The 24,634-nt window shown below is 46.5% G+C and overlaps 1 protein-coding gene across 2 annotated transcripts; it reads right to left on the reverse strand.

Moving 5' to 3' along the window:
* Positions 1-5,280: 5,280 nt before the first annotated feature.
* On the reverse strand, positions 5,281-18,190 carry LOC101325546 (taurochenodeoxycholic 6 alpha-hydroxylase-like). Of its 2 annotated transcripts, XM_033867087.2 has the most exons (12): positions 16,797-18,183; positions 13,829-13,970; positions 13,147-13,191; positions 12,539-12,666; positions 11,435-11,559; positions 10,907-11,061; positions 10,363-10,469; positions 10,090-10,280; positions 9,871-10,004; positions 8,908-8,972; positions 8,688-8,764; positions 5,281-6,296 (listed from the first exon to the last, which is right to left on the reverse strand). In XM_033867087.2, exons 1-12 carry the CDS (start codon positions 16,989-16,991, stop codon positions 6,128-6,130), a joined length of 1,533 nt encoding a protein of 510 aa, XP_033722978.1. In that variant the 5' UTR covers positions 16,992-18,183; the 3' UTR covers positions 5,281-6,127. The 2 variants fall into 2 exon arrangements, with proteins under 2 accessions (XP_033722978.1, XP_033722982.2); XM_033867091.2 differs by lacking the exons at positions 10,090-10,280; positions 10,907-11,061 and having other exon boundaries at positions 9,871-10,048; positions 10,337-10,469; positions 16,797-18,190.
* Between the last annotated feature and the right edge of the window lie 6,444 nt (positions 18,191-24,634).

Consider the following 24,634-nt stretch of genomic DNA (forward strand, 5'->3'; position numbering starts at 1 on the left):
ACCCGGCTCAGGAAGACTGCTGGGTTCTCATCTTTTTCCTGTGTAACCTCTTGGACCTTATCATCATTTACAGGCTTCATCATACACTTTTCATTCCTTCTGATAGACAAGTAATATAATGTCTCATCCTAGCCTGGCCTACACGATCTTCACAGCCCCAGTGTGGGTCATGATCTGGGATTGCATCCCCACCCACCTGATAAATTTGGTGGCATGGACTGGTGGCCAGTAAGCCACCTGCGCGTTCCCTGGCCTTTCTCAGTATATGCTCCTTGTCATCTGGGGTGCAACAGTGGGCCAGAATAACCATGATGGCCTGCCAGGTGAGAGATCACTTAAAGGCACAGAAACTCACACAAGCTGTTATCAAAAGCAGCGTTCCAGGACAACTCTGTTCTTTTATGAGAGAGAAACCAAATCCAGTCTTGCATCAGCCTACTCTTAATAAAATCCATTTACCTAATTAAATTTAATCCAACCTTAGAAAATCCTGACCACATACAAAATTGTTTCCTCGGTGCAGTGTTCCTCTTCCGCAAACCTGCAAATTTCTGTAGCCATAATTTGTCCCTCATCCTTTCCCCATGGAGAAATATCCAGCTCTACCACACGATCACCCTTTTTCCTTTCGACAAAATATATTTCCATTCCTCATACCTTCTTTTCTGAAAACACGCATCCTACTTTCCTTAAGCAACCATGAACTGTCCTATTTATTTATTTATTTATGGCTGCGTTGGGTCTTCATTACTGTGCGTGGCTTTCTCTAGTTGTGATGAATGTGGGTTACTCTTCATTGCGGTGTGCAGGCTTCTCATTGCTGTTGCCTCTCTTGTTGCGGAGCACGGGCTCTAGGTGCACGAGCTTATGTAGCTGTGGCTCACGGGCTTAGTTACTCCACGGCATGTGGGATCTTCCCGGACCAGGGCTTGAACCTGTGTCCCCTAAATCCCATTGGCAGGAGGATTCTTTTTTTTTTTGCGGTACGCGGGTCTCTCACTGTTGTGGCCTCTCCCGTTGCGGAGTACAGGCTCTGGACGCGCAGGCTCAGCAGCCATGGCTCATGGGCCCAGCCGCTCCGTGGCATGTGGGATCTTCTGGGACCGGGGCACGAACCCGTGTCCCCTACATCGGCAGGTGGACTCTCATCCACTGCGCCACCAGGGAAGTCCCCCATGAACTTTTACATAAGCATTCTCTATTGGTAGAGAACATTTCAAGGCAGTACCAAATAGCTTAATTTTTCTCTCACAAGAAGACAAAAGTAGGTAAGTTTAGACCTGTTTAGCAATTAATGTTCCAATATTTTACCTTATTTGAAATGGCCTGAATATTCAATTTAACTTAATTTAGTTTCAAATTTACCAAAATTTTGAGAGACTTGTTTTAGATGGATGTTTCCAAGACATAATTATTCCTATAGAGGTTACCAAAAACGTATCCCAGTACTTTCACTTAAAAATTTAATGATATCAGGTTACTTCCCCTGTTGACACATTTTATAACAGAAACAATATGCACTTATTGACTTCCAGGAACCTTAGGTACAATGAAAGTTGATGACTCTAAAGACAGGTCTGTATTAATTAAACCCACAAGCTTAAGTTAGACAAGTTAATTTCTACAGAACCAGAGATTTCATAGTTTTCCTGCTTGAATTTAAAATGGCCCTCTTTTTCTTTTTTCCCTCGGTGTGGGGGACTACAGATGGATCAGGTGCTTCCTGAGAGCCCAGGCAGCATAGTTACATTGCAAAGGCAGAGGCGGAGATGCAAGCCCCTCGATCCAAGGAAAGAATAGTTATGCCGATCACAAAACTTAAAGACACAAACAAGAAGTTTCAGGATAAAGTGGACGGAGTGTAGGGGTGAAGACCAAGGGAGAGGTAAAGGGAGGAGGGACAGAAAAGAATGTCAGAAAAAGAGAAAGAGACAGAAAGTGAGAGATTGCCCTTTCAACCTGCCCCCGCGGGTGTCCATTCAGGCACCAAACAGCGCTCTTCCAGAAAGGGCCAGTGACGGAGGGAGCCCACGGGGGTGATTAAGCCCGGAAACCAGCCAGTTGTATGTTGTCTGTGGGACTCTCACCCACACGTACACTGGTATATAGAAATCTGCCCCTTCAGCCCGTTCCCAGTGGGACTTTCCTTGGCGGCAGGAAAATAAAGGTGAGAATATTGGGATGATAGGGCTTCCAGCCATTCCACGATATGAGGTTTGGACATCTATCACTCTCATAATCTCTGGTCAGGGAGAGCCCTCTGGACCACGGTCTGCATGGCGTGAGGCGAGCCTCTCCCACCTCTGCCTGTCACCCGTCAAGGTGAGCCATTGCCGGCCAGAGGGAGCAGGTCTCACAAGCTGAGAGGAGTGATGCCGTAGCTGCCTGATGTCCACTCTCTCGGAAGGACAGGACAGAAGGAGGAGAGGACGGAGAGAGGAGAGGACAGAAAGAGAAGTAGAGAGATTTCAGGAGAGGGAAAGGGACCAAGGGGAAAGGGAAAATGGTGAGGGCAAAAGGACGAAGGGAAGGGGAAAGTGTTGTCTGAATGAGGGTACTGAAGCCCCCAGGGGCCAGGAAGGCAGACTTACCAAACGTGGTGACACTGAAACAAGAGGTTCAGGTGGCCGCTTGTCACCTGCTGTGAAGCTGCGTTCGGTGGTCCCAGAGGTGCCCAGATCCTCTTCCCAGACAGGCACAAGGAAGGGCCCAACGTTGGGCGCCACAAAATATGTAACCGACCAGGGCTCTTGGCCTCCTTAATCAATAGAAGTTGATCAGAGGCCAGACAAGAAATGCAGGCAAGGCTTTATTGGGGCCTCTGCGGCAGGGGGGAGCGAGAACAAACAACAGGTTCCCTTGCTTGCCTGCTCCCCGAAGGGGGTCAAGCTTGTTTCTTACATGGGGTGAGGGTAGGGGTGTGTCCAGGGGTCGGGCCAGAGGGTGGCTTAGGTGGTCTGCCCACCGCTTAGGTGGTGTCGTGTGCAGGGGGAATGTGCAGCACCCTGCTTTTCCTCCTGACACACTGTTTTTAATCTAGGCTCTTCAAAAGTGGCAGTTGGGGGTCAGAAGCAAAAGCAGGGTGCTGCCCATGCCCCCTGCACACAACACCACCTAAGGGGTGGGCAATAAGTGGTGCTGGGAGAACTGGACAGCTACATGTAAAAGAATGAAATTAGCACACTCCCAAACACCAAACACAAAAATAAACTCCAAATGGATTAAAGACCTAAATGTAAGACCAGACACTATCAAACTCTTAGAAGAAAACATAGGAAAAACACACTTTGACATAAACCACAGCAAGATCTTTTTTGACCCACCTCCTAGAGTAACGGAAATAAAACCAAAAATAAACAAATGGGACTTAATTAAACTTAAAAACTTTTGCACAGCAAAGGAAACCATAAACAAGACAAAAAGACAACCCTCAGAATGGGAGAAAATATTTGCAAATGAAACAACAGACAAATGATTAATCTCCAAAATATACAAACAGCTCACAGAGCTCAATATCAAAAAAACAAACAATCCAGTTAAAAAATGGGCGGAAGACCTAAATAGACATTTCACCAAGGAAGACATACGGATGGCCAGGAGACACCTGAAAAGATGCTCAAATCATTAATTATTAGGGAAATGCAAATCAAAAGTACAATGAGGTATCACCTTACACTGGTCAGAATGGCCATTATCAAAAAATCTAGAAACAATAAATGTTGGAAAGGGTGTGGTGGAAAGGGAACCCTCCTGCATTGTTGGTGGGAATGTAAATTGATACAGCCACTGTGGAAAACAGTATGGAGTTTCCTTAAAAAATTAAAATAGAACTACCATACGACCCAGCAATCCCACTACTGAGCATATACCCTGAGAAAACCATAATTCAAAAAGAGTCATGTACCACAATGTTCACTGCAGTTCTATTTACAACAGCCAGGACATGGAAGCAACCTAAGTGTCCATCATCAGATGAATGGATAAAGAAGATGTGGTACATATATACAATGGAATATTACTCAGCCATAAAAAGGAATGAAATTGAGTTATTTGTAGTGAGGTGGATGGACCTAGAGTCTGTCATACAGAGTGAAATAAGTCAGAAAGGGAAAAATAAATACCGTATGCTAACGCATATATATGGAACCTAAAAAAAAACAATGGTACTGATGAACATAGTTGCAGGGAAGGAATAAAGAGGTAGGCATAGAGAATGGACTTGAGGACATGGGGTGGGAGGGCGAAGCTGGGGCGAAGTGAGAGTAGCATCAACATATATACACTACCACATGTGTAATGTATAAAATAGTTGGCTGGTGGGAAGCAGCTGCATGGCAAAGGGAGAGCGGTGCAGTGCTTTGCGATGACCTAGAGGGGTGGGATAGGGAGGATGGGAGGGAGGCTCAAGAGGGAGGGGATGGGGGACACGTGTATGCACACGGCTGATTCGCTTTGTTGTGCAACAGAAACTAACACAGTACTGCAAAGCAATTATACTCCAAAAAACATCTATTAAAGAACCCACAAATATTAGAAACTATCAAAACTGCTTTATCAAGGGATTTTGCCCTCTCTCTTTAAGAGTCTTTGTGTACAACTACCTTCAGTGGGATAGGGACAGTGGGAGGGAGGCTCAAGAGGGAGGGGATATGGGGATATATGCATACATATAACTGATTCACTTTGTTGTAGAGCAGAAACTAACACAACATTGTGAAGCAATTATACTCCAATAAAGATGAAAAAAGAAAAAAAAGTGACAGCTGGGTTTTTTGGTCTCTTGGTATATTTTGCTCAGAATTTGCCCCAACTGTGCATGGACATAGTTATTTTTAGTCCCATACACTTTCTTTGTATTTTGTTGCTCGAAGAGAGGTGTGACCAGGTGCAAGAATTGCAGCGCTACAGCAAAGGGTCCTAGGCCCAGCATGTCTCAGTTGGGCCCCTCTAAGGATGTAGCGAGGAAGCTACCACACAACAGCAGGGAGGCTCCTTCCCTGACACGTGCCCGGGGTGAGCTTCTTCCCTCTGAGCCTTTGGAGACGAGTGCTTTCTCCTGACTCAGCTGCCGTGGGAGCCTCAGGTGACAGGCGGGTTGTGGGGCGTGAGGGACCCCAGAGTGTGAGGCTGCAGGGGCGCTGGGACACGCTTGTCCTGCTGGGGTTCTGGGCCCACAGACCAGGGGTCATGTCCTCTCCTCGTCTCCTCTGCCTTCCCTCCCCTTCTCTCTCTCTTTCATTCGATCCAGTTCCTTGCAAGGGAAGACACGCACGCTCCATATGACATTGTGAATTTATCCAGGGAGTGGGAAAGAGGGGAAGCCAGGTGAGTGACAAATGGGCAGACCCGTAACACACGGGAGTGATCGGGGGCCCAAGGCGATGGGAGTCACGCAGGACTCAGCAGCTACAGTAACGGCTGCCCAGGGTGTCCGTGTCCTAATCCCCGGAACTCAGAGCAAGGCTGTTTTTCCTGAGTGGGCCTGTGTAATCACAAAGGTCTTATGAAAGAGAAGGTGATGTGAAGACAGAAGCAGGAGAACATTTGAAGAAGCTGATGGATTTGAATATGGAGGAGGGCCCAGGAGCCAAAGAACTCAAGGATTGCAGCTCTAGATGTGGGAAAAGGCAAAGAGAGGGATGCTCTCCTACATCCCTGAACTGGGGGCCCTGCCAACACCTTGGCTGTGTCCAGGGAAACCCACTTCCGGCTTCTGACTCCAGAGCTGTCAGAGAATAACTCTGTGTGGTTTGAAGTCCTTAAGGCTGTGACCAATTATTTTATCAGCAAAAGGAAGTGAATTCAGGGACAGACAGGCAGGCAGAAGGGGAGAAAGACAGGGAGAGAGTAGACAGACTGGAGGAGGGCAGGCGATCAGGGTTTAGGTGGACAGTCAGAGACACAGGTGGGTCAGAGACAGATGGAGAGATAAGCAGATAGGGAGCCTGGAGAAAGGTGAGAGGAGGAGAGCAGAACGTCTGACGGGCAGGAGGCAGGACATGAGGTAGGCCGGCAGGTGGGCAGATAGAAGCAGGAAGTGGGCACAGAGGCAAGGACGGGAGAGAGTGACAGCGAGACAGGATGGCAGGTAGAGGCCCTCAGAGCTCGTCTTTGTCTCCAACAAACGTTACAGGAGCTTCCTGAGCTGCAAGTGGATCCCATTCTTGGACTTCAGCACAACTCTTGGAATGGGAACAGGGACCCTGGAGGGATTGGGTGCCAGCTCAAAGCGAAGCAAGGTCAGGGCCACGGCCACCTTCATCTCATTCATGGCAAACTGCTTCCCGATGCAGTTCCTGGGTCAGGCAGGGAAAAGGAAGTGAGCAGAGGCTTCTAACCCCTGCCGGGCACAGGGCATTCAGGGCTCTCCTCCACGTGGCCCAGCCCCGATCCCTTCCTTACGGGTCACACTGAACGTGCCGCCCAAGCCTCGGTCCCCCCTCTCCCCCTGACCCTTACAAAGGCCACCTCTCTCCAGGACTAGCTCCTAACTCCTACTTCTGCTCTCAGTAGTAGCAAGTCCTATTGGGGAAGGTCTGCCTTCTAAGCCACAGGGTCAAGTCACGTGAATCAGTAAATGTGAATTAGTACTTTGTTCACTCGTCCACAGGTAGTTTCTGGTTTCCATCCAGGCCAGGGCACTGTAGGGGGGTGTGGGCAACTCTCGGGCCCTCGCCACCCATGGCAGACAAGCAGGGGCCCCAGTCCCCAGATAGGACAGGACAGAGTTGTGTAAGGAAGTCAGGATGGCAACCGGGAGGCTTCTTGGAGGGGCCACGGGTTAGCGCCCCTCGACCTGCTGGACCACTTGCCTCCCAGTTAATGCTCCGGCCTCCTGTCTCCCCGCAGCCCCTCAGTCAACCCGCCCCTGGAGCCTTCCCATTCTACTCCAGCAAGGCCCCTCCTTCCATCCCGTGGGCTCCTCACTGGCCTTTCCAGTCTCCTTGCCTCCCCTCCCTCTACTGCAGCCACGGCGGCTCGGGGCCTGCTGCGCCCTCCATCACAGGGAGGACACGTCGCAGGGCCTCAGCTGGCGTCACAGCGCTCTCTGGGCTGCTCCTCACTCACCTCGCACCTGTCCAGACCCTCTACCTCATTCCACTGCTGTTGAGGTCCCCTCCCCCCGCCTCTGCCGGCCACATGCTCAAGACTCAGTCTAGTGACCGCCTGGCCTCCCGCCTCTGCCGCCTGCGCCTCTTTCTCCCACATCCCCAAGCAGCTTTACTGTTAACTCAAGGACACATCACCGTCCAGTGACCAGGACAGTGCCAGAAACATGGAACATTCCACAATCTGCTCAGTGAATGAATGAACGAGTGAAAGAGTGGATGAATGCATGATGTCTGTCCTGTAAGGCAAACGTACTGACCACTACACTATGGAAACGTCGCATGTCTGTCTTGAATAGCGGTAGTGGTTTCTTGACTGTGAACTGTTGGAGCAAGGAAAGTTCCTTTCATCTCTGTGTTCCCATCTTGTAATATATGGTTTGGCACACAGAGACAGGTTAATAAATAGCTTTCTATTTGAACAAAGTTAATTGAATTGAAAAAGAAAGGACTGGAGTAAAATTAAACATTAATTCTGACCTAGGAATTGAGTTGCCAGGTACCCCCGGTCCTCTGGTGGCAGCCGCATGACCTGCAGCCAATGTCTACAAGGAAGAACAGGACCTTGGCACTGACCAAATACTAGAGCAAATTCCGGGAACGTGTTGCGTCAAGCCTGTTCTGTGAAGGTTGATTCACCAACTGAAAATTTCACAGAATTACAGGCTCAGAAAAAACTTGGATTACTAAGTAGTTCCAAAGTTATGGAAGTTACTATTTTGGGGAGGATCTGTAGCCATTGAAGATTTTCACAGACGTCATTTTCGAGTGTATCATCCGGGTTAACAGCTATTTCATGTGTGCTTTCTATTTTACACGGCAAGAACCTCTGAAATGCATGCGTCCAACACAAAATAGTGAGTTTTCTCTCAAAAGCACTTGATTGCCTTCAATTCCATCCTTTTTTGCCAAAATTAGACTCTGTAGATTCTGGAACTATGGTATGTAATCCCTGCTACATGTATAGATTATTGGCAACTAGAAAAGCTGTCATGTGTATATTAATATGCTGTTATAAGTTTGTTGGGCTCGACTACAGAAATAGAGAAGACACACAAGGCTTTCTTCAAATGGCAACTGTAACTGATCACATACATAGCTTGAAGCCTCAGGACAAGGAAGGCAGCTGGAAATCGAAACCCATGCAAACACGACGGCTGATACAGTGAGAGGTGGATTGGTGAATTAAGTAAAAAAGACAGTGGGCTGGACTAGAAATGTGCCAAGAGAGAAAACCACCTTCTAAGATGACTGATACTTGGGAGAAGCAAACATCTGAAGTTTACCTTTCATGAAAAATTCTAAAGCTGAAAACTCATACTCCTAAAGTGAGGAAAACCCTGGAATACTTTGAAAAGGCCACGGCCATGGCAATGTGGCTGGTCGTTGTGGAAGTCAGGAGGTCAAGGTCTCCGTGGCGTGCCCTGAAGACCTTCTTGTACATGGGGACACACACCTCCTTCTCAAAACGTCAACACACAGGGACATAACTGCATACACCACATATGAATGTAGACAGTTACACACATCAGGTAGCACCCAGTGACACCCAGATGCCCCAGGTACAGAAGGCCTCACCTGGATCCTCCTGAGAAGGGCAGGAAAGCATGGCTGTGTCGATCAGAACCTGGTGCAAACCGGGATGGGTCAAACACCTGCAGAGAGAGCACCGGGGCCAGGGCAGGCGGGGTCAAACTCCTTGCACCAATCCACCAGGGGACAAGAATCCCCGAGGTACATCAGGGGAGGTGCTGGTCTGGAGGGAGCATCCCATCCCCTCCTCCCATGGCCATCATACCTCTGGGTTCGGCCACACCTTCGGGTTGTGGTGAAGCCCATAAAAGGAGAGGGAGAGCGGGACTCCTGTGGGGCAGGTGGGAGAGAGAGAAGACTGATGGTACCCATGGCAACAGGGGCAATGTGCACAGAAGGCCAGGGAGCCACCATGAGAGCCACCCTCCATCCCTCTGAATGAAGTGGTGCTCTTGCAGGACAGGTGGGCTGGAGGTGACCAAGCACATGAGCACAGATTAGGAGCAGGTAACCATGGCCAGGACTGAGGAGGAAAAGAATTGGAGGCTTGGTATCAGGATCGCCTCACATGAAAACTCACAGTTATCAGGTGTCATCATGAGCCCTCGGGGAAAGTGCATTAACTCATCTAATCCTCACAGCAGCCCTCAAGGAAGGCACTCCTATCCGCATGAGCAGATGAGGCACCTGAGCCTCCAAGAGGTTGAGGGATGTGTCTGTGATCCCACAGAGAGGAGGTGGCTGGGCTGGGATTCAGACCCACTGGGAGGTGAGCCATTTGGTAGCTTCCAACCACAGCAGGGCTCTCAGACCTGATCATCAGCTGCTCTCGGCCATCCACCTGAGGGCTCCTCAGAGACTGGACCATCTGACCCATGACAATGGACTCCCTGAACTCCCTCGTTTACTTAGACCCCATATGGAAAGAACCACATCCCCTTGCTTACTTCTGCTTTTCTCTTAAGCCTTCACGTCTCAAGGAATTAGAATTATAGGGCTCCATTACAAGCCCACATTCAAGGGCTAGCATTTGTGTATTGAGCTCTCATTGGTTCAAGTTCTGTGTCAGGCGTTTTACAAAACCCCCAAACTGCAGAGGAAATATTAATTATCTTGAGGCGGAAACATCAGACAGAGCATCCCGGGGCTGGAAAGCACATGTGGATTTCTGATCTCCCACGTGGTCTTGCAGAGTGCTTAGTTCAGTGGGTGTGGGTGACGTTCATACCTGCAGGTAAGGCGCGTCCATCAGGGAAGGTGATGGGCTTGCTCAGATATCTGCCAATGAACGGCACTGGTGGATAGAGTCGCAGTGCCTCCTTGATACACATGGTGGTGTAGGGCATCTTGTCCAGGTGGTCCCTGAAAGACAGCCCATCTAAGGGCAGGCAACCAGGGGTCCTCCACTCGCGGAGGGGCGAGGTCCTCCCACCTGTTGGGCACTCACCAGGTGATGGATGCACCATCCCCCAGGAGGCTCTGGATCTCTTCCCGGCACCTCTGCTGATGCTCAGGGTGGGAGGCCAGAGCATAGAGGGTCCAGGAGATGCCACTGGCTGTGGTGTCGTGACCTTCAAACATGAACGTATCCACTTCGGCACGGAGCTCCCTGTCAGACAAGCTGCTCCCATTCTCCATCTGTGGAGGCAGGGGGAGTGCAGGGTCTGCCCTTCCTCTGTGCTTCTGGGCAAAGCCTCAGGCCTCTCCTGCCCACACTCACTCTGGCGAAGAGGAGGATGTCCAGGAAATCCAGGTGCCTCTTGCTCCTCACCTTCTCCAGCTCTCCCTCCTTTTGCAGGTGAGCCTTCCTCATCTTGATCACTCCATCTGTCCCAGAACAGTGGTTCCCAGGCAGAGCTGAGGGCTCCTGGGGGCCCAGATGCAGCACCCACCGTAGCTCTATCTGCCCCTCAGGCCCAATCTGGGTACCAGGTGGATGAGGACGAGGGTGGGAATGGGCGCACATGTCAGGGCAGAGAGCTCCAGCATCGTCTCATCCAGGTCGGGAATTCCCTCAATAGCACAGCCCACGGAGGCTCTGCCTGGATGATGCTGGGAGGGGGTCTCATTCCACCGTCAGCAACGTGGTGACACATGTGTCTCCCTGCACCTCACCTGACACCCTGACGTCTCGGGTCCCAACCCCTGCACCAGGGAAGTACCCAGTGTGGGTGTGTGCCAGCCCCTGAAGAGGAAGCAGGAGTCTGGGCTCTGCCTGCGGGGTCAAGGTCAGGGGAGGAGCCACCCAGAAGGAGGAGCAGAACCTGTGTGTTGATGGGCCAGCTGGCAGGCGCGGTGGCTCCAGCGGCCTTCAGGGCTCAGCCTGTAGATGATGTCGTTCTGGTGGAAAGCATTTCTTAATCGGGAAAAAGTCAGATTGCCAAGGTCTCTGATTGCCTGGATGTAGGACTGGATGTTCCTGAAGGGAGAGGATGCAGAGGAGACTGGAGTGGAGGGAGCCTCTGACCTGGAGATGGAGTGGGGCTCCGGGTGGGGATTCCTCAGTCAGCGGGGACAGGCAGCACTGAGGCTTTGTTATTTCTGCCTCACAGCCCTGGAGGCACTTAGTCCTTTACAAGTGGCCTGAGCAGCCAGGCTTCTCCCTGTGCAGGAATCAGGGACCTGTGACTGAGTCAATGTTGGTCTGGGTGGAATTTGACTGTGGTCCATGGCTCTGTGCAGAATGTTGCTTTCTCTGCTGATAAGCGTCCATGCTGCCCTAACTGCCTCTCAGGTAAGTCCTCCCCAGCTGGTGAGAACAAGGACCCTGCTGTTGAAAGGTTGTCACTGACCTGTCTGTCTGGATGCTGCCCTGGTGGCTGAAGGCGCACTTCATGATGGTGTCCAGGGTCATCAAGGAGACGTGTCCAAGGACCTCCAGATGCGAGTCCAGGCTGACGAGCTCCTCCCACTTGTCCTGTAGTGGGAGGGGGACATTGACCCTGCTCTGCTCCCCCAGAAGGCCTGTGCTGACAAGGCCAGGCTCTCTCTCTGTCTCGCTAAATATTTGGATGAGATTTCCTCTGTTTCTAAGCAGATTTGTTTTAGCAATTTAAGGCTGTATCACACATGTGTAATGTGATGCCTATTTTCTCAGAATCTTTTATTATATAATTAATCATGTTCTCTCATAATATTCTGAATTAGTTTTGAATTTTAAGAATAGAGTATGATGATGACCACCTTGTGGCAGACCAGAAACCATACTTTTTTATGGGACAGAGGGGGAAACTTAGGGGTTCTGAGATCTGAACTGGACACCATGTTCAACACTAGTAAGCAAATATTTCAAGTAAAGTAAAAGCGTAAGGGGCTCTATTGGGGCTCTTAGGAGGGGACATGATATGCTTCAATTCCTTTCATTCATCCAGTGTTAGCTGAGATCAGGTGGTGCCCAGTCTAGATCAGAGGTGATGCTTGTCAAGACCCAGCTCTGTGCATGTAGACGTGGCCTCATTTCCTCCCGTGAGTGGCTCAATCCATGCAGAAGCCCTGGGCCCCAGGCCAGAGCCTACCTGAGTGACATCCTGGGATGTCCACTCTGCCACTGAAGCTGCCATTGTCCAGGGCATCCGGGGGCAGCTTGCACCGCTGTCCAGGGGAATGACCCTTGCTCTAATCCTCTGTGTTGAAGATGTGGAGATGAGAGGAGAGTGGACCCTGAATACACCATGGCCCTGATTTCCCTTACCTCAGAGCAAATTGTGGATCCAAGCTGCTGCCAGGGTACCCCTCTGTCCCATCTAGTTTTGGTGAGCTCTGTCTCAGAGTACGTTCTGAATGCACCATTCTGGGGGCTGGGTGTGATGGACACCTGAGGGACACAAGGGTCTGAGAGTGGACTTTGTCAGCAGTGCTGGATGTGAGTGGGTCCAGGTGATGAGGGATAGACTCACCAGCATTACTCGGACAGAGTCGGCCATGAGACCCACGTAGGGCTTCAGGATGTCGTAGTGGAAGGCTGGGGTCAGCATCCGCCGGTGCTGGAACCACGTCTGCCCCTCCAACAAAAGCAAACCTTTCCCTGGGCCACAGATGGGTGTATGTGTGGGTCGGGGAGCCTGGATCAGAGGGACGACTAGGGACAACTTGGGAGGAACCAAGGGTGTCAGGAGAAGGCACATCATGGGCAAAGGTAGGAAAGGCTAGTACAGTTCAGGAATGTGAATTTCCAGAATGGCTGGTCCATAGGATGTGATTATGACAGCTGCGAGACAGAGGTTGAAGAAGAGTAGGGGGGCAGGTGATAGAAGGAATTAGTTAATAGTCAGGCTGAGAATATCGCAGAGGACTGAGAAGTGATGAAGAAGAGGCTGAGCTTCAGGAGGGCTCTCAGCACCTGTACAAAGGGTGAGAGTTTCACTGGAAGGAGAGAAATGAGGCTTGACTGAGAGATGAGGTGGTGAGGGGGTGCCTGGTACCCGTTGTTCTCCATTAAGCAAAGAGGTAGCTCTTGGTAAACCTAACTGGTGGGTGGACTGCAGTTGTATTTAAATGTACTTACCAATCCAGGGGATCAGCATTCTGTAGGCATCGTGAGACTTTGGGTCTGAAAGGGAAGGAAGCGAAGTGGAGGGCACCGAACAAGGCAGGCAGCCCCCAGAGCAGCTGTGGCACCTTCCATTCCTCATGCTGGTCAGCTGGCAGTCTGTCTCTAGCCACCTCCCTCTTGCCTCCCATCCCTGACTCTCTCTGTCCTGATGGTCACTGTGGGCCCAGGAAGGCAGACTCAGTGTCCCAGCAGCAGAACACCCACAGGACTAAGACGGTGAATCGGCAAGAAAGATAGGCTCTGCTCAGCGCCACAGAGTAAGAAAGGAGCCTGTGGTTTCCTCCAGTTTGTGGTGGTTTGGCCATTTCATGACCCAGGACAGGCAACAGTGAGCGGTGCCAAACCTACATCAGTGTGGACAGGGAGCTGTCTTCCAGACCCGGGATCATCTCAGTTGGGTTAAAACAGAAAGAAAGTAAGACAGGAAAGAGAAGCCAGCCCCACCCGGGTGTTGAAGCACTCACTGTGCGTGAGTGATGCTGGCCTTAGTCTGGCTTGTGGGCTGCAAGGACGGCTGGTAGGGTGCCAGGTACTGATGGCCGTAGTGCCAGTTTCTTCTGGAATTTCACAGATCCAGGGCCATGTACCCGAGAGGGAAGATTTTCTCCTGCTGGGATGTGGGTTTCCCTCTCACCTGATCTCCCCAGGACCACCTTCATGTAGTCAGGGTCATAGATCAACACCAGGGCTTTCGTCCCCCACAGCCAGCGAGCACAGGCACTTGGGTACTTCTCTACCCTCTTCAGTAGGGGTCGCAGCTCGGTCTCGTCTTGGAACTGTCCCCAAGGGAAAGATAAATCAATAAAACCCTTCTCTGAGTTCCAGTGCTGGAGTGGGGGTGAAGGGCAGGATGGGTACAGGGAGATCATTCTGGATCGATCAGCAGAACTAGGAGTTTGGAACTATTTCTTCTGACCTGGGCTCTGCCCCAGACCTGCTGGCTGTCCACCTTTGTCCTAAGACCACATTCTGTCCCCTTGCTGGGTAGAGCCCTGGGCCACCAGTACAAACTGCCTACCGAAACTTACACCAGAGAACACTCCCAGCCATAGAAAACTTTGGGAAGTGATTCATACAACATTTGCATGAGCAATTTATGATAATTTGTATCACTTGGTAAGTAGTTTTGTCATATAATTTTGTTTATTTAGAGAATAAAATATATTATAAAAATTAAATTTATATATTAATTTCATTTTGCCATACTGGTTGTTATATATTTTCAGTAGTACCCCAGCATACATATAAATGTTTGTTAATTTGAAAGAGTGTCGAATGTATATGGATAAGTGAGAAAAATTATATACTAAATTGTGTTTGTACCATATTATTTTACATATTGCGTGTGTACACAGATTCTGGATGTATATATGGAAATGGTATTGAACTAAGGTTTTGATATGCGGATTATTTAATCCCATTTTCATTTACCAGTGTCCAGAAACTTGTGTACACTTTCCACCACCTAAAGGAATCTCTTGAAATTCCTCAGTGTGGACCACAAAGGCCCTTGCTTTCTGGCTTTACCCTCTCTATTCTTGCCTCCTGCCGGGCTGGCGAGTCCACAGGACCCATTGCTCTGCCCCCAAAGATGCTGCTGTCAGTGCGCCTTGCACTGGCCCCACCTGCTCACACTTCTAGGCCTCTGCCCAGGTTCTTTCCTCTACCTGGTGTGCCCCTCCTCTTAGTCACAGAGCAACTGCCTCTCCTTAACCTTGCAGATTCAGCTTTGTTTTATCACCTCTGGATTTCTCATCAACATTTGGTCCTAGGCATGTTCCATGCAGTCACCTCGTCTTTAATTCAATGGCTTCTGTGTAACTCAAAGCATCCCCCTGCCACTTTGGTATCTAATCTCTGCCTGCATCCTTCTACCATCAGGACTCACCAGCTCTGAGGCAACTTGCCTACTGTGGGATGGGTTCCTTCACTGAGCATGTATTTACTGAGCATCTACTATGTGCCAGGCACTGGTTTAAGGCACTGAATGAGGATGCGGCTGTAGATGCTTGTCTGTTTGGAGCCTCCAGGAGGAGACAGCGAGATTGAGGACATGACAACCGTAGGGGCTCATGAATGTGTGATGGAGGGAAGACCAGGCCTCTGGGGAAGCTCTGGGGAAGGGGCCCTAACTCGGACCTGGACGTTAGAAAGCTCTTTTTCATGCATGTATTTATTCGTTCAGTCATCATTTACCCAGATGCTCTCAGGTTACAAAGATGAACCAGAGGCAGGGTCTCCCAGAAGGAGCTCACAGCTATGACACTGCAGACAAAACTAGCTGAATCCGGTTAGCACTGCCTTAAGAGAAGGACAGGTAAGGGAAAAAGGGTTGTCTCCTCCACTCCTGGGAGACCCAGAAAGACATCTTGGAGGAGGTGGCTTGGAGTTGGGCCTTTGTGGAGAGACATATGAGGGACAAGATCATTCCAGGTAGAGGGCACATGGGAGCAGAGTCCCAGAGGCCAGAATGCCCAGGCAGGCGGGGAGGACGCTGAGTAAGCTGGGGTGCAGGAGATTAGGAAGGAGAGGGGAGAGAGGTACTGGGCCAGCCCACATGGGGCTCGGGCTGTTTCCGGTTCCCGTCTTTGGCTCCACTCTACTTTAATCATGCTGCAGAGAAAGCATTTGTTCAGTCCACAAACCCTTGATGAGCCCCTCTCCAGGTGGCCCCTGACGTGGCTCTGAGCCCCCCGCCGCCCAGGCTAGTGCTGCCAGTGCTGTGTGGGTAGGCGCTGCCCCTCCCCAGCCTGTAAGCCGCTCCTTCCCTCCTTCCTGTCCCTCCACACGCTGGATGGGCAGCCCTCTGCGCAGGCTCCGTGCAGGGTGCTGGGGGTGAGGGGGATTTCACGCTTGGTTCCGAGAGCACATAGTCCACTGAGGGAGGAGACCAGGCGGGTGACCTCACCCTGTGGATGCTGCAACTCAAATGTCAGTTCTCCTTACCTGGCATCATCCTGGGAACCTCGCTCATGTGTGCCAGCAACTTGTCAGGGTTTAAGCACCGAAATCAGGAGACTGGAAAATTCCTCAGTCTTAAACTGAGCCAGTTTGTCCCTACAGCTGACGTAACCCCCCACCCAGCAATTGGGTCTCTTTTCCTGTGACCTGACATCTTCTTAGATTCCTGTCTGTCATCTCCACCGACAGTGAGCCCACAGGACAGCGTCCATCAGACTGACGTCTGTGCTCCCAGGCAAGCTCAGGGCCAGGCAGAGAGGATGCGATTGAGGGATGGGGCAGGGAAGCATCTAGAAGCCTGTTCTATGAGAACAGCTGAAGCTGCTCAGCCTGGAGACGGGGGAGACTCAGGAAGGAAGAGCCACTGTCCTCAAAGTGCAGGGCTGCCAGGACAGCCTGCAGATCTCCCTAAGGAAGGAGTGTCTGACACACCCAAGGACACCAGCACGGGGTCCTGGGAGGGAGGGAGCTCCCCAGACTGGGATGAGGAGCCAAGACCTGAGAGGTAAGCTGGGTCCTTTTGTGAGGCCACGTGCTCATCCCACAACAAGGCTTCATCCCATGGACTTGCTCACCAGGACCATGGTCTGAGAGCCCCGGCCCTCCCTGCCCTCCCACTTCCCCATCCCACTCCATCCTACCTCCTGCATGTGCCCATAGAGCCAGTGGGAAGGAGGAGACGGGAACTGCTGGAGGGCTTTGAGCAGCCACTGTCTGTGCAGGTAGAGCTGTGCTGCCTTGAGCAGAAGCAGAACCAGGCCGAGCAGGGAGGCCACCTGCAGGAGCCCAGAGACACCGCCCAGGGCTCTGGGGGTGCTCAGCACAGAGACACTCATGGTGCAGCGGCTTCTGGATTGCTGACTGTCCCTGAAGGTGGCTGACCTCCCCTGAGCACGCTGCCTGGTCAGGGAGGCTTGCCCCGCCCACCTGGGTGAGGGTGAAGGTGAGGGCAGAGCTCAGACCTGGGCCTCCAGGGTTGGGTTTTTATGTTTTGTTTTGTTTTTAAAATTTAAACCAATCTCTTTTTTGTTACAAAATGTAAGTAATATAAAGAGAAGATAATATTTATAAATAGAAGTGGGAGTTTGTGTTGTACCAGGATCCTGCAAACTATCACATGCTTACATTTTTAAACACTTTAACCAAATTGAAATAAAACAGGGAAATAAATGTTTTTTCAAACTTCCTTGAATAATGTATCTCTGTGATATCTTGTTTATCACTGTGATATTGTACAGACCAGAATTTAATTCTGTCGTATCATCTAGCCGTGGACTACCGTGCATGACCACACGAATCATTTTCATTTGTCCAATGCAACTGAAAACTCCATCCCACCCTTTTTTTCAACTAACCAGCAGGTTAATGCACACAGAGTGTATGGATGCTTAAATATTTTCTTAAGTTTGCAGTGATATGTCTGTGTGAATACCCCTGTCTTCCTTCTTAAGAAATGAGAGAATACAAATTTGAAATGTAGTGAAAGATGGCTACTACTGAAATATGATATTTTTTGAAAAAGATTTGGGATAATGTACTTAATATTTAAAGAAATCTTTATTCAGATGTCTTGCTTTAGTCACCTTTTGAGGCTGATAGACACTTAAAGCAAGATTCCTTTCAGAGTCATTGTTTTCACTCTACTGTTTATTAGTCACTGAATTAATTTGTATTTTTCTGTTGGATTAGATAAAATAGGTAGCTGAGAATCTTGTAATCTTTATATTGTTAGCTATATTATAGGTGCAGCTTCTTTTGCTGTATATGAAGTCTTTCCTGAATACAGTGTTTTTTCAGAAATTAAAAAAATGCTGAAGAAAAGAGGACAAATTAAATTTTCATGAAAGGCAATCTTAATCAGCAGTGACAGTGTAAGAGAAACATGATTGCCACTTGGTCATCATGGAGAGGCACTTAGATTTGGTGTCAGTGCGTCTGTTAACAATGACTAAAGTCTTTTTTGGAGCAAGTGCATACTCCAACATAACTGTACCTGCCTAGAAAGAGAGGGCTCAGCAGTAGGCACCACTCAGCAAAAACAAAAAACAAAACCAAAACAATTAAGAAAATGGTAATAGTAACATACATATCGATAATTACCTTAAATGTGAATGGATTAAATCATCCAACCAAAAGATATAGGCTCGTTGAATGGATACGAAAACAAGACCCACATATATGCTTTCTACTAGAGACCCACTTCAGACCTAGGGAAACATACAGACTAAAATTGCAGGTAAGGAAAAAGATATTCCATGAAAATGGAAATCAAAAGAAAGCTGGAGTAGCAATCCTCATATCAGATAAAGTAGATTTTAAAGTAAGGAAATAAGGAATGTTACAAGAAACAAGGAAGGACACTACATAATGATCAAGGGATCAATCCAAGAAGAAGATATAACAATTATAAATATATATGCACCCAACATAGGAGCACCTCAATACATAAGGCAACTGCTAACAGCTATAAAAGAGGAAATTGACAGTTACACAATAATAGTGGGGGACTTTAACACCTCACTTACACCAATGGACAGATTACCCAAACAGAAAATTAATAAGGAAACACAAGCTTTAAATAACACAATATACTAGATAGATTTAATTGATATTTATAGGACATTCCATCCATAAACAGCAGATTACACTTTCGTCTCAAGTGCACACAGAACATTCTCCAGGATACATCACATCCTGGGTCACAAATCAAGCTGCAGTAAATTTAAGAAAAGTGAAATCATATCAAGCATCTTTTCTGACCACAATGCTATGAGACTAGAAATCAATTACAGGGAAAAAAACGTAAAAAATACAAACACATGGAGGCTAAACAATACGTTACTAAACAACCAAGAGATCACTGAAGAAATCAAAGAGGAAATCAAAAAATACCTAGAGACAAATGACAATGAAAACACGGCAATCCAAAACCTATGGGATGCAGCAAAAGCAGTTCTAAGAGGGAAGTTTATAGCTATACAAGCTTACCTCAAGAAGCAAGAGAAATCTCAAATAAACAATCTAACCTTACACCTAAAGCAACTAGAGAAAGAAGAACAAAAAAGCCCAAAGTTAGTAGAAGGAAAGAAATCGTAAAGATCAGAGCAGAAATAAATGAAATAGGAATGAAGAAAACAATAGCAAAGATCAATAAAACTAAAATTTGGTTGTTTTGAGAAGATAAACAAAATTGATAAACCTTTAGCCAGATTCATCAAGAAAAAAGGGAGAGGATTCAAATCAATAAAATTAGAAATGAAAAAGGAGAAATTACAACTGACACTGCAGAAACACAAAGAATCATAAGAGACTACTACAAGCAACTATCTACCAATAAAATGGACAACTTGGAAGAAATGGACAAATTCTTAGAAAGGTACAACCTTCCAAAACTGAACAAGGAAGAAATAGAAAATTCTTAGAAAGGTACAACCTTCCAAAACTGAACAAGGAAGAAATAGAAAATATAAACAGACCAATCACAAGTAATGAAATTGAAACTATAATTAAAATTTTCCAACAAACAAAAGCCCAGGACCAGATGGCTTCACAGGCCAATTCTGTCAAACAGCTAGAACAGAGCTAACACACCTATCCTTCTCAAACTCTTCCAAGAAATTGCAGAGGGAGGAACACTCTCAAACTCATTCTATGAGGCCACCATTACCCTGATACCAAAACCAGACAAAGATACTACAAAAAAAGAAAATTACAGACCAATATCACTGATGACTATAGATGCAAAAATTCTCAACAAAATACTAGCAAACAGAATCCAGCAACACATTAAAAGGATCATACACCATGATCAAGTGGGATTTATCGCAGGGATGCAAGAATTCTTCAATACACTCAAATCAAGCAATGTGATACACCATATTAACAAATTAAAGAATAAAAAACATATGGTCATCTCAATAGATACAGAAAAAGCTTTTGACAAAATTCAACACCCATTTATTGCAAAAACTCTCCAGAAAGTGGACATAAAGGGAACCTACCTCAACATAATAAAGGCCATATATGACAAACCCACAGCAAACATCATTCTCAATGGTGAAAAACTGAAAGCATTTCCTTTAAGACAAGGAACAAGACAATGATGTCCACTATTGCCACTATTATTCAACATAGTTTTGGAAGTCCTAGGCACGGCAATCAGAGAAGAAAAAGAAATAAAAGGAATCCAAAGTGGAAAAGAAGTAAAACTGTCCCTGTTTGCAGATGACATGATACTATACAGAGAATCCTAAAAATGCCACCAGAAAACTCCTAGAACTCATCAATGAATTTGGTAAAGTTGCAGGATACAAAAGTAATGCACAGAAGTCTCTTGCATTCCTATACTCTAACTATGAAAGATCAGAAAGAGAAATTAAGGAAACAATCCCATTTACCATTGCAACAAAAAGAATAAAATATCTAGGAATAAACCTACCTAAGGAGGAAAGACCTGTACTCAGAAAACAATAAAACACTGATGAAAGAAATCAAAGATGACACAAACAGATGGAGAGATATACCATGTTCTTGGATTGGAAGAATCAACATTGTGAAAATGACTATACTACCCAAAGCAATCTACAGATTCAATGCAATCCCTATCAAAGTACCAGTGGCAGTTTTCACAGAATTAGAACAAAAAAATTTAACAATTCGTATGGAAACACAAAAGACCCCAAATAACCAAAGCAAACTTGAGAAAGAAAAATGGAGTTGGAGGAATCAGGCTCCCTGACTTCAGACTATACTACAAAGCTACAGTAATCAACACAGTATGGTACTGGCACAAAAACAGAAATATAGATCAATGGAGCAGGATAGAAACCCCAGAGATAAACCCATGCACGTATGGTCACCTTATCTTTGTTAAAGGAGGCAAGAATGTACAGTGGAGAAAAGACAGCCTCTTCAATAAATGGTGCTGGGAAAACTGGACAGCTACATGTAAAAGAATGAAATTAGAACACTCCCCAACACCATACACAAAAATAAACTCAAAATGGATTAAAGAGCTAAATGTAAGGCCAGACACTATCAAACTCTTAGAGGAAAACAAGTAGAACACTCTATGACATAAATCACAGCAAGATCTTTTTTGACCCAACTCCTAGAGAAATGGAAATATAAACAAATGGGACCTGATGAAACTTACAGGCTTTTGCATAGCAAAGGAAACCATAAACAAGATGAAAAGACAACCCTCAGAATGGGAGAAAATATTTGCAAATGAAGCAACTGACAAAGGATTAATCTCCAAAATAACTCATGAAGCTCAATATCATAAAAAAACCAACCTAATCCAAAAATGGGCAGAAGACCTAAATAGACATTTCTCCAAAGAAGGTATACACATGGCCAAGAGGCACATGAAAAGATGCTGAGCATCACTAATTAACAGAGAAATGCAGATCAAAACTTCAATGAGGTATCACCTCACACTGGTCAGAATGGCCGTCATCAAAAAAATCTATGAACAACAAATGCTGAAGAGGATGTGGAGAAAAGGGAACCCTCTTGCACTGTTGGTGGGAATGTAAATTGATACAGCCACTATGGAGAACAATATGGAGGTTCCTTAAAAAACTAAAAATAGAACTACCATACGACCCAGCAATCCTACTACTGGGCATATACCCTGAGAAAACCATAATTCAAAAAGAGACATGTACCCCAATGTTCATTGCAGCACTATTTACAATAGTCAGGACATGGAAGCAACCTAAGTGTCCATAGAAAGATGAATCGATAAAGAAGATGTGGCACATATATACAATGGAATATTATTCACCTCTAAAAAGGAATGAAATTGGTTCATTTGTAGAGACGTGGATGGAGTTAGAGTCTGTCATACAGAGTGAAGTAAGTCGGAAAGAAAAAAACAAATATTGTATATTAACGCATATATGTGGAATCTAGAAAAATGGTGCAGATGAACCTATTTGCAAGGCAGGAATAGAGATGCAGACATAGAAGACGGACGTGTGGACATGGTAGGGGAAGGGGGGCTGGGATGAATTGGAACATTAAGATTGACATATACACACTACCATGTGTAAAACAGATAGCTAATGGGAACCTGCTGTATAGCACAGGGAACTCAGCTCAGTGCTCTTTGATGATCTAGATGGATGGGATGCAGGGGGAGTGGGAGAGAGCCCCAAGAGGGAGGGGATACATGTATACATACAGCTGATTCACTCGTTGTACAGCAGAAACTAACACAATGCTGTAAAACAACTATACTCCAATGAAAAAACATTACAATGATAAATATAAAAAAGTGTAACTATAAGCCCATATTTTATTCTCTATAATATTATTGACTTTTCTCTCATTAAAATAAATGGTAGTTAATAGATCCTCTGGACTTTGTTTTCTCATCTTGCAAAGATTTCTTTATAATTTTCACATTTCACATACATCAAACAAGAATAAGAAGGTCAATATTTGAGTTGTATATATATCTACCCTAATCAAGGTTAAAATATCTAATGTTGTGAGATAATATACAGTGTTTGTTTCTAAACTCAACGAATGAATAAAAACTTACTAGTCAACACTGCATCTTGTGGTATACAGTTTAGACCTTTAATTTATGGTAGGAAATGACTAGTATTTCATTACAAAAAGTGAGATATCTACTATACCTATATAAATTCAAATTTTCCTTTATAAATGTTCTAACCGAGCTGACTTTTGCATTTGAAATATGGTGTTTTCCCCCTAGTCACTGGGCTGGGTTGTCGTTAGCATTTCTATCCTTCTTTGACCAGCAAAATAATGATATGTGAAATATTTATCTAGGGTGAAGAGCATTGCTTGTATTAGGGACCTCTGTTTTCCTTGCAAACATCATATCTGAGGGGCAAATCTATAACCTGGGCTTCACTAACAGCAAGAAGAGCTCAAAGTCTAGCCAAATGGAGTTGATGTTTTCCCCCTGGCTAACTCCTACCCATCCTATAAGAGGCAGCTTAAGTGTCAGATCTCCCAGGAAGTCTTCTTGAGCCCCCCCTCCCATGCCAGGTTTGTTGCTGGTCTTCTAAATCTCTGTGGTCACCAATGTGTATCTCTCTCATCACCCTCACCACGTTATACTGCAATCAACTCTATGGGGACCAGCCTTCTGTACTAGAATATGAGTTTGTTGAGGGCAGAACCTACACCAAATCTTGCACCTTTTTTTAGTGCCTCAGTACTTAAATATACTCAGCCTATATTTGCAAAACTCAAGTACAGTGTGTATCATTTATTACTAAGTTCTAAGTCCAAAGCTGATCCTGAGAAGTGAACAAGGGGATGGGAGAGAATGTCTACAATGAGGCTTAAAAATACAGATACTCACTCAGGTCCCTCAGAAGTGGAACTCCACTTGAGCCCTACCATTCAAGCTGTGAATGCAAATATAGGGATCATGTCCCCATTTCCAGTGCACCAGGGCCTGAGTGAAAGAAAGAAATCAGACATTTTACACACCACTGACTAGAAAAACAATGAAATAGATAACTTATGGATGAGTGAGTGCAAAAGACAAAGGGATAATTTTGGGCCCTCTAGAAAAAGAGGATAGTAACCTACATCTTCTGCAATCCTGAAACACTATAGTCACCAAGAGGAAAGAATAAAAGCAAAATCCCAGGAGGAAAACTAGGATGAAATGTTTAGGGATGAAGATCTTACCAGGTGATGGAAACGCCATCCCCCAGGATGCCCCTGATCTCCTGTCGGCACCTCTCCTGATGCTCAAGGTACAGAGCCAGGTGGTAGATGAGCCAGCAAATGCCTCCTGTCACGGATTCATGCCCTTCCAACACAAATGTGTTCACCTTGGACCATAGGTCAGTATCTGAGAGGCTGTTGCCATTTTCAGCCTAGAAAGAACAGTAGAGATATTTTTATGCAATGTCAATTTATAGACGTTTGGAGCCCCAATCAAAATAATGGTTTTAGGGGAAAAAATTGAGTATCAAATAAGAGTTTTAATTTTTATTCAGTTCCACAAATATATACTATGAGCTGCACTTTGCCCAGAGCATAAAGGAGAACCAAAGATAGACAAGAAAAGCAGGCCCTGCAAAGAGTTCCTACAATCATTCTGCCAGATTTATCCAGACTTTCCAGCACCTCCACCTCATCATTTTATCAGCTTAGCCTGCAATTCATTTTTCCTGTGTTTCCCTGAACTACCATGTATCTTTATGATAATCACCAAATCCTGTTGAATCAGTAAAAAATTTAGTCTTATCTGACTCCCTCTAGTGACAGAGTTGCAGTATCAGTTTTTATCTCAAACTGTACAGCACCAACCACCAATTCAAAAGTACTATTAAATTTAGTTGACCAATTTTGCTTCTGTCTTCCCTCCTCCCCAATCATCCAACTACCCACACAATTAACTAAATATACAAGCAGGCTCAAAATCTGAAAGATTTACCTGAGCAGAAAGGACAATATCCAGAAAATCCTGCTACTTCCT

This window comes from Tursiops truncatus, chromosome 1, assembly GCF_011762595.2.
Source record: "Tursiops truncatus isolate mTurTru1 chromosome 1, mTurTru1.mat.Y, whole genome shotgun sequence".
Classification (NCBI taxonomy): domain Eukaryota; kingdom Metazoa; phylum Chordata; class Mammalia; order Artiodactyla; family Delphinidae; genus Tursiops; species Tursiops truncatus.

Bases quoted from the DNA above. Each gene is read 5' to 3' on its own strand.
- LOC101325546 (XM_033867087.2), bottom strand. From the start codon at position 16,991: ATGAGTGTCTCTGTGCTGAGCACCCCCAGAGCCCTGGGCGGTGTCTCT. The intron at 13,971-16,796 runs GTAGGATGGAGT...CCTTGGGGACAG, and splicing joins TCTATGGGCACATGCAGGAG to TTCCAAGACGAGACCGAGCT. The intron at 8,973-9,870 runs GTATGAACGTCA...CCTGCCCCACAG, and splicing joins TGGACGCGCCTTACCTGCAG to GAGTCCCGCTCTCCCTCTCC.